Source organism: Phacochoerus africanus, chromosome 6 (assembly GCF_016906955.1).
Source record: "Phacochoerus africanus isolate WHEZ1 chromosome 6, ROS_Pafr_v1, whole genome shotgun sequence".
Taxonomy (NCBI): Eukaryota; Metazoa; Chordata; class Mammalia; order Artiodactyla; family Suidae; genus Phacochoerus; species Phacochoerus africanus.
This window is the reverse complement of record NC_062549.1, coordinates 21,472,186-21,486,218: the sequence shown is the minus strand read 5'-3', so window position 1 is coordinate 21,486,218 and position 14,033 is coordinate 21,472,186. Positions and strand designations below refer to the sequence as shown.

Genomic DNA, 14,033 nt, shown 5'->3' with positions numbered 1-14,033 from the left:
ATGGGGGGTCAATAACATCGTCTTTGCATAAGAAGAACAGTATGTCCCCAGGAACAATAAAAATATTAAGAATTTCTCAAAAGTCATATGTCTCACAGGTTGTGTCACTGCTGCATGAAGCTGAAGGATGCACCCAGTTAACTACCCCATAAACACTGATGATTGTGACTTTCTAAATAGATACCATCCAAATGTTCTTTTTTATGGCAACTGCTTTCAAACTTCAACCCAAATATTGCAGGTGCTTTTCACATTTACGAGGGAATATGAAGACCAGGGCATGGAAATGCGCTGACTTTCCCATTCGAGGAGGTAGTTATTTATGGATACGGATCCTGAGTGACTAAAATGTTTTCTCCCAGAACTGGGATTTTGGGTTTCATGGGCTGCTGGATGCTATATTGTCTGACTACAGAGATATCAGGACCATAATTTGGGAATAAATCTATTCCTTGGGAACCTAAGATCAGAGCAAAGAGTTCTAGTAGAAGTGAATAAGGGATTCTGGGATGCAGATTATTGACAAAGCCCTAAGGCTAAGTTTTCTCTGCCTGAAACATTCCCTCCTCTCCTCGCCCATTGAACTCTATCATTACCTTTCAAATCCAACTCAATTGCTCTGCCTGTCTAATGAAATCAGACTTCCCTGTTGTACAGTCCGCAGCACCAGTTCTTAATAGACTTAGCATAATTAGAATTTTTCCGCTTATGTGTGTCCTTTTAAAACCTCTGCCATCTCCATCATACTTAAAGCTACAATGGAGAGGGACTACATCTGTTTTCACCTTTATGCCCTAAGCATTTAACAGTGCCTGGCATATAGGAATGCCTAAGTAAGGTGTTTTTTGTTTGTTTGTTTGTTTTTATAGAAAGTGAGTAAAAGAAGGAATGACAATGTGATGAGCATACATGGCAGACCTAGAAAAAAAGTCTTTTAAGCCAGGCGTATTAAACTGTCTGAAGGACTTTAAATGGTAATTCCTAATTGAGGGTGAATTTCTGCCCAAACACTGACCATCTAAAAACTGTCAATTATGTAATGATCAAAACTTAATGGAGAGCAGTCACTCTACCTTGTGGTCCTGACCTGAGATTTATCAGACACATTACCTGCAAACAGACTAGGATACAGGGTACTAAAAAATGATTCTTTAAAATCTTTGTTCTGAAATGTACAAAAAGCGTTTCTAGTCAAAACATAAGCTCCTAAAGTTGTAGATAAATAGAATCAGATATATAATACGTAGGGCCTACTATTAATCTCTTTGACTTGGATTGGAGATGCTAAATTTTGCAATATGTTATATACACATGTAACATTTATATACATGATAACACAGTCACATTTTTCAACCTCTTGATAAATAGCTACATATACATAAGTATAGTACTCTCATCATTGGCCATTAGGAAATTATTCAGATTTCAAATTCTCATGGAAATGTACAAAATTAAAATAAAAGATTAAAAAATGCAACCTTGATACTCACTACTTATTTTGTTTTATTGATTTCTGCGGCTTTTTGCATTGGAAACCAGTATATTTAATTAAGCACCCACCAGAGCTCAGCTTTAAGCCTAGCTTAGTACCAGTCATTCAGCAGATCCTCAATAAATGGTATTTCCCTCCTCATTGTCAAATACTTGCCATTTACCAAAGAGGTGATGTGGTTTAATGTGAAATAGAGTAGCATTAATTACATGGAAAATGTGTGAATCTCCATTCCTTGTGTGAAAAATTTAAAATTCTATTATACCATTGTGCTCAAAATTAGTCCAAAGTAGTCCATTATAGAGCATTAATGTTTCAACTCTTTACTATTTTGGATGATGCGTGCTGTCGTCAACTCCATTATGCAGCATAGTTTTTAAAGTTTAATCTCATGTGTGCCCAGAGCATTGTTTTCTCTTCCAGATTAAGTGTGATTTTGCACCAGAGATGTCCTGGACACAATCACAAGGAAGTGCAAGCTAATGCCAGTGTCAGAGCTGCTTTTGTACATGCCCTTGGAGATCTATTTCAGAGCATCAGTGTGTTAACCAGTGCACTTATTATCTACTTTAAGGTGAGATATTTATGTTTACTTACTGTCCTAGTGATTTTGCAGATTAGGAAGTACAGAAGCTGACCCTCCAATAATGACTTAAATGAAGGCAGACAGCCTGTTTGCCTCAGGAACTACTTTATAACATTTAAACAAATTTTCAAAGGCTGAAATCTTAGACTTCCCAAATTCCTAAATGCTGTGTATTTAACTGTAGAGCTACCCAGTCTTTCAAGAAAGTAGTTCTTTTTGTCATGGGGTTAAGATGGGCAGCAATGGAACTGTGGATAACTTAGGCTAAGATTTCCATCTAGCTTACTTAAGCAACCATAAATTTATTGGCTGAGCTCCTCTGCAGAAATCAAGGTAGAAAAAGGGCAATTTTTACATTGAGATTTTAGAAACTATCCAAATTCTGTCCCAGGGAACATGCTGAAAAGAACGTGACTCAAATTTTTTTTCCTATTCTTGTCACTCTGCTAAAGATTCATATTTCTGAGAAAGGGAGCCTTGCTGACTGAGGTTGGGTCTTGTGTCTGCTGCTTGGCTGGGGAGGGTAGAGCACCTGATTGACTGTCCCACAATGGAAGAGAGGTGACTTCTTTCCCAAAAGTCAGGGTGTTCATGGAAACTTAGAACAGATCCTGGGGAGCCTCTGACCCTAAAGAGATATTTACTACAGACCTCTACTTGAGGTGAGAATTCAAGAACAGAGGTGGGTGAGGGTGGAGGTAGGGTAGTGATGGAGGAGAAGGGCATTTAGCTCTGACTGTTCACATCCTGATTGTCCAGTTAGCAGGAACTCTATTATCATTACTATTTTTTTTTTCCCCACTGTACAGCAAGGGGGTCAGGTTATCCTTACTATTTTTTTTTTTTTTTACTAAAAATGAAAACATGTAAGTAATAATGATAAAGACATGTCTGCACAAATCCTCACCAAAGGCTTAAAGCTTAAGGCAAAATAGTTTAAAATTGTACAGGTTAGTGGTGTTTGAGAGTACTCTTACCAAGGTTGTTATTCTTGCCAAGTTTCTTAGAAGTAATAAGGCATGGGGTTTTCTGTGGCACAAAACTTCATCAAAGGCAGAATAGCAGGTGTTTTACCCTGGGGCTAAGGGCTCCAGTGGTGAGACAGTGAGGGAATGAAGGCTCAGTGCATACTCTTTGGATCACATCAAAGATGCCTGCCTCCAGTATATGTCATACTTAAGAGTGAAAGAAATAAACTAAGCCAGTTTGCCGAGACCAAGCTCCAGCTGTACTTGGGTCACATGAAACCTCTGAGCAGATGATGCCCTTTCTTTGCATCATAATTAAGACTGAAATGTCATTGAATGTTGTGCAGCTATGTGCATAGTATCATCACATACTCTATGCTTCTATTAGTTTGAGAGAGGTTAAATCAGACTCTGTGAGAGAACACTCAAGGATATCTTTTCCTTTACTTCTTAAATTATGGGGAGAGCACGTCCTATGGTCTCTTTTCCTGCAGTCACGGAGAGTTTAAAGCTTAGAAGAAGGATTAAGTATTCAGGAAGTCTTGCCTCTGAGTTGGGTGTGAAGTGTCAGCAGAGTGAATGGATAGGGAGGGAAGGAAGCACGGAGGTTGACTTATTTTATCGATCAGACTTTCTGCACAGGAGACCTGAATTCAAAGAACTGAAATCCTTATGTTTTCTAGCCAGACTATAAAATGGCCGACCCAATCTGCACATTTGTCTTTTCTGTCCTGGTTTTGTCCAGCACCATCACCCTCTTAAAGGACTTCTCCATCTTACTCATGGAAGGTAGGAGTGCTTTTATTATTACTTCCAGCATCATTGCTTTTTCTTCCCTCTAATCACAAAAGGGCCTCAAGGCATGCTCACTGTGAGTTTGCATCGTAGGGAAAGTATAAGCTTCTAAGGAATTTTTTGTGAAAATGAATATTGTGATTTTTATTCATGTGGGAATTAATAAAAAGAATTGGCCCCAGTGTTTTCTCCAGCAACTGTTAAATGGTATGGCATAATATTAAAAAGATACATTCAAACACTAGAGAAAGTGAGGGAGATAGAGCAAAAATACACATTTATCTTTAAAGAAATGGAAAAGACCTAAGAAGAATTGCATAAATCTACCCCTCAGGCAGCATTGTAACTATTATGAAAGACTTGCCTAAAATGCTTGTTAGACTACGCCGGCAGTTCTCAGACATTCATGGCATCAGACTCACTGGGAGGGTCTATTAAAACACAGATTGCTGAGCCCACCTGACAGTCCCTGAGATGGTAGACCTGGGATGGGGCCCCCCGTTTTGAATTTTTAACAAGATGTTGATGCTGAAGGACCAGTGACCATGTTTTGAGAACCACTGGACTAGTTTTTTCATCCCACTGAAAGGATTCTTTCATGAGGGCGCTGCGAACGTCCCTTGGAAAATTCAATGACCAAGGAGAATGGTATGGAGGTTCCTTAAAAAACTAAAAACAGAACTGCCCTATGATCCAGCAATCCCACTCCTGGGTATACATCCAGGGAAAACTGTAATTTGAAAAGATGCATGCACCTCAATGTTCCCTGCAGCACTATTCACAGTAGCCAAGACATAGAAGTAACCTAAATGTCCATCAACAGAGGACTAAAGAAGTGGTACATATATACAATGGAATATTACTCATCCATAAAAAAGGACAAAAATAATACCTTTTGCAACAACATAGGTGGACCTAGACATTATCATACTAAGTGAAGTAAGTCAAAGACAAATATCATATGAGATTACTATTAGGTAGAAAATAATGAAAATGATACAAAATAACTTATTCACAAAACAGAAACAGACTCGAAGATTTCAAAATGAAACTTATGGTTACCAAAGGGGAAACGTTGAGGGTAGGGATAGATTGGGAGTTTGAGATTGGCATATGTACACACTGCTATAGATAAAATCGATTAGTAACAAGGACCTACTGTGTAGCACAGGGAAATCTATTCAGTACTTTCTGGTGGCCTATATGGGAAAAGAATCTGAAAAAGAATGGATATAAGGATATGTATAACTGATTTACTTTGCTGTACACTGAAGCTAACACAATATTGTTTAAGACAACTATACTCCAATAAAAAGAATTTAGTCACAACTAGAAGTTTGCATCACATCAAACATTCAGATGAACCAAAAATATCCAGACATTGGCTGAACTTCTCCTTTTTGTCCAGCATATTTTGATAGAAGGCAGATAAAGTACCAGCATGTAGTTGCCTTCACAACAGCTCACCCTTCCCTAGCTTAGCATTCACTGCTGCATACACACATAAGGGTTTTGTTCTCAGTGGGAACTATAACTGTTGGTGGATGTTCGTATTGACCACAGTGAAAGAGAAAATGGACTCAAATGTCACCAAATAACAAGTGAACATCCTTGCTCAGAAGGCGACCCTACTTGATTTGTCGAGTCACAGATGCATCTCTTTCCTTTCCTGAGTGCTAAGCTGCAGCTGTTTCTGCCTTTATAGAACTTATTGACTTCAAGGCAGAGAAAAGACAAACGGGAGTACAATTCGAGATGATTATATTCCACTTTTTTTCTCTCTCTCAGTTCAGTTCTTCTCTAGTGATTATCGGTTCTTGTTTAAGGAAAAGTGTAGGTAATTATTGAAACTGGCAGGTAACATCTATCTGGAAGATGCTTAATTTTTAAACCAGGTTTTCAAATTAGGTTAGCATAAAATAATACTTGTAGTTGGTAAAATTTTAAAAATATATATGGAAAGGTATAAAGTGATAGGAAAAAGCCTATCCATTTTTCTACCTTTGAGTTTTCAGTTCCATTCTCCAGGGGTAACATTTACTAATAAGCTGACATCTAACTTTCCAAAAATATCTAAGCATTTACACATATAAGTACATGTAATATACATATGTAAGTGTGTATATATATATATATGTATATATATGCATATGTATGCCTTTTTTCATACAAATGTGATTACATACATATTTTGTTCTGCATCTTGCTTTTTCCAACCTACTTTTTTTACTAAGATCTTTCTATTTTAGTACATACACAGCTACACCTCATTCTTTTTCATAGACACAGAGTATTCGACTCTAAGCATGTACCTACTCATTGATGGACATTACAGATAATGCTGCAATTATATTTTTAGCACTTGTGTATCTGTGGAATAATCCTTACAGTGTATTGCTGTTTCAGAATACATTTTAAAACTTGGTACATATTGTCATGTCTACCAAAGATACCATATCAATTTCTTTCCCACCAATGGAGTATGAGAGTGCTCATTTCCTCACATCCTCACCACCAATGGATATTATTCTTCTCTAGTCTGACAGGTGAATATTATAGCTTATTGATTCCATATGCAAGTCTTTAATTTTGAAGAATATTGAATGATTTTTTTTTACAGTACTTATTAGCCTAGGCAATTATTTTTTGAACACTAATTTGGGACTTTTCCTGGACACATTAATATTTTTGCAGGCTCTCCTTCAGAAAGAAAAAAGTTTCTAGGGTGTTATAGAACTTCAAGGCCAATGAGAACATATCCTCTTGCTTGGCAATCTTATTTCATAGAGTAAAATAAGTAAGAGTGGTCTTACGTTCTCCATAAAAGTAAAATGATAAAGGAGGCAAGAGAAAAAGAGGTAGTGGGATCGTGACTTCATCTCAAGGGTCCTAGATGAATGATAGCAGGTTTCATCTTCGGAAATGACACATTAGGCATAATAGTCGACTTTGGGCTACAGTCTGTGGGGTCTAGCAGAGTACATCCACAACCAGAGCATGTACCTTAGAATCGGACATCCCACTTACACAATGGCCTTAGCAATTCTTTTTTTTTTTTCTTTCTTTTGTCTTTTTAGGGCCGCCCCGCAGTATATGGAGGCTCCCAGGCTAGGAGTCAAACTGGAGCTGCAGCTGCTGACCTATGCCACAGGCACAGCAACACCAGATCCAAGCCGAGTCTGCGACCTATACCACAGCTCACAGCAATACCAGATCCTTAACCCACTGAGCGAGGCCAGGGATTGAACCTGCAACTTCATATTCCTAGTCGGATTTGTTTCTACTGCGCCACGATGGGAACTCTGTCTTAGCAATTCTTAACCTCTGTGACTCCCAATTTCTTCTGCAGTCAAACTGGAGTTGTAACTCTCATTAACAAGCTCTTAAAGTTCTTATAACTATTAAACAAGATAATCACTGTAAATAAAGGGCTTGGCACAAACCTTGTCATACAGTAAGTTCTCAATAAAGGTGTGTTATTGTTATTATTGTATAACATTTTTACCCTTGACTCCATGCACATTCTACGGCTAATCTGAGATAAGAACTTCCTCAATTTGTTTCTAGTACCCTGAGCTTTGTGCATCTCATAGAGCAAAATATCATGTTGACCAGCTCCTTGGTCTTTGAAACAATATGAAACTGGACTAAACCAAACTCAAACTGTTTGAGTTTGAGGAAAGTCCCCAGGAGCAAGGATTGTAAATCCTGCAAAAAGGAGGGTTAAGTGTCTCCTATTCCCTTTAAGTGGTTCCTGACTAGCTGCTTATTACAATCACCTGGGAAGCTTTTAAAAAATCTTATGCCCAGGCCCTAGACCTAGAGATTCTTATCTAAGAAGGGTTGGCTTTGATGTTTTTTTAAACATGCAGCCAAGCTTGAGAACCACTGCAAGGTAGAGCTGCCCAGTGGCTGGTAAATATTAGTGCAACAGTTCTCTACCTTGGCTGTGTTAGAATCAACAAATGAGCTACGAAAATGCTGATGCTAGGTCTTATCCCCAGATAATTCCATTTAATAGGTTTTGGGCATAAACTATTCATCAGGATTTCTAAAATCCCTGGTGACGTTAATGTGCGTTCAAGCTTGAGAGCCACTCTGAAAGCACGTAGATTTCAGAACCTCATCCAGAGAAATTTTCTTCCTGAGAATCTTAATGGAGCCAAGGCATATTTATTTCTTAACAAATTACACCAGGTGTTTGTGTTGTATGTACATAATGGAAGTAGAAACTAAAAAATGTTCATCCTTAGAAATTTCTTCTATAGCATCTTCGCTGGGTCATCTTTAATTAACAGAGATTCACCTACTGCATCAAAAGGCTTTACCACGGTTGTGCTAGTGGAGTTGATTTTTTTTTTTTAAATCTTGTATCAGACTGGTATCTTTTAAGATTCTTAACCAACCACTGCCTTGGTTTCTCTCTGTGTAGTCAGCCAAAGCAAGCTCCCTTATGCTTTCATTTCATTGTCTATATGACATTCCTTGCAATGTTTGAAAAAAAGTGATCCTCCTTCTCTCAGCCTTCCTTTCTCCAGGCTAGAGACATCCCAGTTCCTTCAGCCCCAAAGAATAGCTGATTGGCCTCCAGACTCCCCACCTTCCTCTGTGCCCCCATACTTCCTTCAGAAACAAGAATGACAGTCAAACTATGACATTCCATGACCTGGATATTAAACCCTCACGAAGGTACCTAAAATAATGGAAATTCTAAGGACTGAATGAGATGGTAATACAATGTTAGGACATTATAATGTCCCCCCGTTAACTGTGTCCCCTGTTAACACAGTTTACTAAGTGACCTGCTGGATAGCTAACGTTTGTATAGCACCAGAGATTGCAAAGGACGGCTATTTTCTGATTTGCTCCCCAAAGGACTCTGTTAACTATATATTGTTCTTATCTCTGTTTTACTACACATGCACTGAGGATTAGAGAACTTCCAAGCACTGGGTAAATTCACAACTGTTGTAGTCAGAATGCCAACCCAGGATAATTTGATATCAAAACCCATGTGATTTCATTTTGCATTCCAGATAATTGCAAAGATAACTGTGGGAAATAATACCAAAAATGAAGAAGGATTACTGTTGTTGATGATGGTATTGTATAATCTGCAAATATTCTTTGTGAGCCTTTGATTGATGGTAAAACCTTCAAAAGAGTCAGACTGAACATGCTTTGTAAACATTTGAAATAAGAAACCACAAATGGAGAGGGCAAGCTAATATTTTAGGAAGGACTTTGCAGCTCCCATTAGCCATTGCCGTGAGTTGTATTTAATGGAATAACAGCCTCCCGCTCTTCTTTCCTCGTGGCAGGTGTGCCAAAGAACCTGAGTTACGATGGCGTGAAAGAGCTTATCTTAGCGGTGGATGGAGTGGTGTCTGTGCACAGCTTGCACATCTGGTCGCTAACAATGAACCAAGTGATTCTCTCAGCTCATGTTGCTGCAGGTCAGTGAGTTTCGTAAACACCCTGGACAAAAATTGAGTCCTTGTCCTGTAAACTCAGTAGTTTCCCTTCTTTTTGGAGAGCAGCCCTTGGCGCCTGCCACCCATCAAAAACAGCTGTAAAGTGTTTTGTGTGACCAAGGGCCTTTGAAAACCATCCCCTTTGTCAATGTCGCCATGGCAACAGTGAGATGTCAGACAATCCCTGAGGCCAGCTGCAGAGGGTTAGAGAGTAGAATAAAAGGCTAAAATGCCACCCAAACTCCAAGGCCTTAAAGTCTGTTTGACTTGGGGTCCTATCATTTAAATAATAGGAATGAATTTAACCAGAAATCTCCACTGAGTATCTGGTGTGTAAGGTGCTTTGCATGTCACCAAAGAAAAAGATAAAAGAGACACAGGTCCCCTCCTTAAGGTTCCAAAAAGTTAAAAGATGTACCCATCAGAATTAATGGTGGTTCCTTTACTGTATCATTAAATTCTGTAAACCATGTAAGATAACTCTGTGGATGCGGTGTTTATTCTTTAAAAAAACTATGTTTTCAAGTAGAAGGTGATTTTGTTCATGATATGCTCAAGGGCTGAGAAAACAGGCACTGCCTCAGGAGACAGACGATACATTAGGCTGCTGAGAAATAACTCAAGAAGTTACTTAGAGGCAGGGTTGAGGAAGAGCCATTTAGGACTGTGCTTTTTCAGACAGCCTCATCTTTGCTGAGTGGCCTGGATCTGGCTACAGAGAATTTACAGTCTCCACTGCACCCATATTTCACTGCAAATGGAAGAGTCTAGTAAACAATCAGGTTACTATGGAGGGAACTTTACAGCCTTCGATATCCTTTGGGACAAGAGAAAATTTGGCAGTGAGGGTTGCTGCTCTCAGAAAGGTCTGTGGGGAGCTCTGAATGCTTCCTGGTTCTCATCATTATCCTTGTTATAAAGTCTGATTGGATACCAGGGTGACAAGCCAGAGAATCCTAGGAAGAAATTGTTCTGTCTTAGCTTTTTCCATGGCTTATCTTACCTTGCAAACTCAGCTCCTAGGAGTCTCAGACCCCAGAGAGGACTGTGGGCAGAAAGAGTTCCCATAGTGATGGGTGCTGTGCTGCACTAGAGTGCTCCCCTCCTTGTCTGTGTGAATGCAGCTGATTATCAGACAACGGGGCCCCTTTCAACATGGCACCCCACCAGGTCAAAGACAAAGTGCTTGAAGCTTGGAGATGAGCCATCCCCCCCTGCCGTGTGTGCAATCAGTGCCAATCTCACTGTGGTTCTTTACCAACAGCAGCCAGCTGGGACAGCCAGGTTGTCCGCAGAGAAATTGCGAAAGCCCTCAGCAGTAGCTTTCCTGTGCACTCACTCACCATTCAGATGGAGTCTCCAGCCGACCAGGACTCTGACTGCCTTTTCTGTGAAGACCCCCGGGACTAGCTCAGTCACACTGTCCGCTCCTCAAGTTTGACAGTCCACTACATGCTGCTCTGCAGTTTCTAAGAAACCAAAGGAAGAAGTTTGAGAAATTCATGATGCAGTACAATGCACATCTTATCCTTCTTTATGGAGCTCCATCCACCATGAATGAAAAGGCATTTAAATTCATCGACCAATTGGATTATCAACCCATCACTAGCTGTGTTTGGTTCCAGGAATGTGTGTATAGATTATTCCTGACTGGGGCTGAAACAGCAGCTGTCTGTAACCACAGGTAATAAAAAGTTTGTCTGCCTTCAATAATACATCCCAAGGCTGAGAGGGCAAAACTGAACTCAGGAAAGTCTTATCAGGGATAAGGAGTCACAACATTTTTTGAAAACATGAAAAGCAAAAATAAGAATAACCAAGTCAGGGGTCGAAGACAACTAAGAAGCCTAATACTCCATTAGAACTTGACTTTCCCCCTAAGCTGGGACATGATTTGGGGAGTCACCTTTTGACTCCCTATCAACATCACCATTCATTAAATAGGACAGAAATCCCTCTTTTCATCTTTTTTCTTTTTTTCCTTTTTAAGGATGCACCTGGCAAATATGGAGTTTCCCAGGCTAGGGGTCGAATCGGAGCTGCAGTTTCCGGCCTATACCACAGTAACACCAGACCTGAGCCGCATCTGCAACCTACACCACAGCTTGTGGCGACACGGGGTCCTTAACCCACTGACCAAGGCCAGGAATGGAACTCGCATCCTCACCGACACTACGTCGGGATCTTAACCTGCTGAGCCATGATGCGAACTCCTCCCTCTCTTCATCTTGCTTGCACATTATGTTGTGATATATCTGAAATGATTGAATCATATTTTACTTCTCAGTATAAAGGGCCTGTACAAATGAAAAATGATGACACTGTTGCTTTTTGAGTGTTTTCAGATGGTGTGGCCTAATAATAAAATAAAACAAGCTGGCACCAAAAGGCAGAGTATCCAGAGTCACATGGAAAATAATTTAGTCAAAGAACTAAGATAAGAGCTCCCAGGTCTTGAATAATATTTATAGATCACCAACCATGGTTTAAGTTGGCTCTTATCTTATACTGGGTTCTTAAGATATGTCCCCTTATTTCATTGTAATGATAACTACGGAAGTTGGAACTAATACCCTCATCATATAGTTGAGAGCATAAGGCTCACAGTCAAGTAACTTACCCAATGTCATTTATTCATTCATTTAAAAATATTTTTTGAGGCAGGCAATAGGCTGAGCATTGGTAAACTAAGCTGATGTGGCTTTTGCCCTCATAGGACTCTTTTGCCTTTGAGGGAAGACAAAGGCATTTTACTAATAAACACCACCAACAATGCACTATGAATAGCAGCAAGTGATATGAGAGAAGAGAGGCTGATTTAGACCAGCAGGGTCAATGGAGGGCCTCTAAGAAGAAATGGCACCCAAGTTGGGACTTAAACAAAAAGGTAGGTAATAGACAAAGCACTGTAGAAGGAGGCACATTCTAGAAGAAGCAAGAGGATGTGTGGACATCCTGATGAAAGAACTGGGTGCGTCTGAGGAATTGAGAAAGGTCCTTGTGGCTGGAACAACGAAGTGAAGGGTGAGTTAAAGAATGTGAAGAACACAAAGCCGGAAAAACAAGCAAGTCTAAGTGAGAAAGCAGCTGAACCAGATCTGTTTTGTCCAAAATCACATCTACCCTTTCTCTTTGAACACCTTTTATTTTTTTAGCTGTTTCTTTTTGACCAAGTAATCTGCATTGACAGTCAGCCATTATTTCCAAAGTGCATGCAAAAGACAGGACCTATGTTTCCCAAAGGAATAGGATGAATAAATTGCTGAGTTTAAAAGTAAAGGCCTTGAGTTCCCGTCGTGGTGCAGCGGAAACGAATCCAACTAGGAACCATGAGGTTGCAGGTTCGATCCCCTGTCTCAGTCAGGGGGTTAAGGATCCGGCGTTGCCATGAGCTGTGGTGTAGGTCGCAGACACAGCTCGGATCTGGCAATTCTGTGGCTCTGGCATAGGCCGGCAGCTGTAGCTCTGATTAGACCCCTAGCCTGGGAACCTCCATGTGCTGCAGGTGCGGCCCTAAAAAAAAAAAAAAAAAAAAAAAGAAAGAAAAAAAAGAAAAAACAAGAAAGGTCTGACAGTGCTTCTGTTGTGAGTCCTATCCTAGGCAGCCCTAAGTTTGTACTGTCTCTACACAAAAGTCTGGCTAAAGAAAGAGGAAATCAAAACTCATGGAAGTGGTTGTGGGCTGAGCTACCTAAAGACGTTGACCCTGAGTTATGCCAATAACAATGGGGACGTGAAAGGGAGATGGCAGAGACATGGTGGCAATAGGGGACCCTGTGGCAGAGGAATGAACATGAGAGGGAATTAGAAACCATAGCGCCAGGCCCTTTCTGCTCCCTTCCAGATCTGTGACCTTCAACTGGTCCTCACTTTCTCTGAGCTTTAGATTCATCTGAAAATGGGGATTGTGTTTTCATCGACAGGTTTCTGTTAGAATTACACGGGAGAGCAAGTGTCAAGAACAAGGTTCTCTGTGTGGTAAAAAGTGAGTGCTCAAGACGTATTTGTTCTAATCCAGGGTTTCTCAGTCTTGGCATTATTGATATTTGGGGCTGGGTCACTCTTTGTTGTTGAGGAATTGTTCCAACACAACAACAGAAAGTTGTTCCTGTCTATCAGAGGATGCTTAGCAGCATTCCTGGGCTCTACCCCCCCAGCTACCAGTACCAGTCACCACTCCCAGTTGTAACAACCACATGCCCACAGGCTAAATGGCAGTTGATTGGGGGCATGGAGCTCTTGGCACTAGGAGGGCTGACTTTCGACAAGAGGCCAGTGGGATAAGAGGAAATCATCTGAAGCTGCTCCTCACATGCCAGCCCCATGTCTGCTCACTTTCCAGATCCTCCAGCAAGGGAGCAAGAATATTTAATATGATTTGTCTGAGACTAGGATATTCTTTGGCTGTGGTTCACTCCTAGAAGGGTTACTGTGTCTTTCCAGCCAGGGACAAATGATCTCATGTTTTCTCTCCTTGCCTCCTTGGTAAATAAACCCAGGCAGAGTGTGTCTCCTTGATCCAGGCTGGGCATGATTCTCTCCTTTGCTTTTCTAACTCCTCTGAACAGAGAGCTGAGTGGATAAATTAGACCAAGGCCTTCTCTGCAGATCAGACCATCGATCTCACCCAATCCCTCCCTCTTCGCACAGGGAGAATGGAATGTGCTGGTCTCAAGATTTAGATTTAAAGAGTGGAAAGGAAATGAGAGGCTGACTTC

General features: G+C 40.4%; 1 protein-coding gene across 1 annotated transcript in view; it reads left to right on the top strand.

The window, feature by feature from the left end:
• The window catches only part of SLC30A8 (solute carrier family 30 member 8), a 37,587-nt gene extending 26,710 nt beyond the window's left edge, over positions 1-10,877 (top strand). The window contains exons 5-8 of the mRNA XM_047782925.1: positions 1,916-2,066; positions 3,730-3,835; positions 9,163-9,297; positions 10,580-10,877. Of these exons, the coding sequence (XP_047638881.1) occupies positions 1,916-2,066; positions 3,730-3,835; positions 9,163-9,297; positions 10,580-10,725 (538 nt within the window). The 3' untranslated portion in view covers positions 10,726-10,877. The remainder of the gene's footprint in view (positions 1-1,915; positions 2,067-3,729; positions 3,836-9,162; positions 9,298-10,579) is intronic.
• Positions 10,878-14,033: the final 3,156 nt, after the last annotated feature.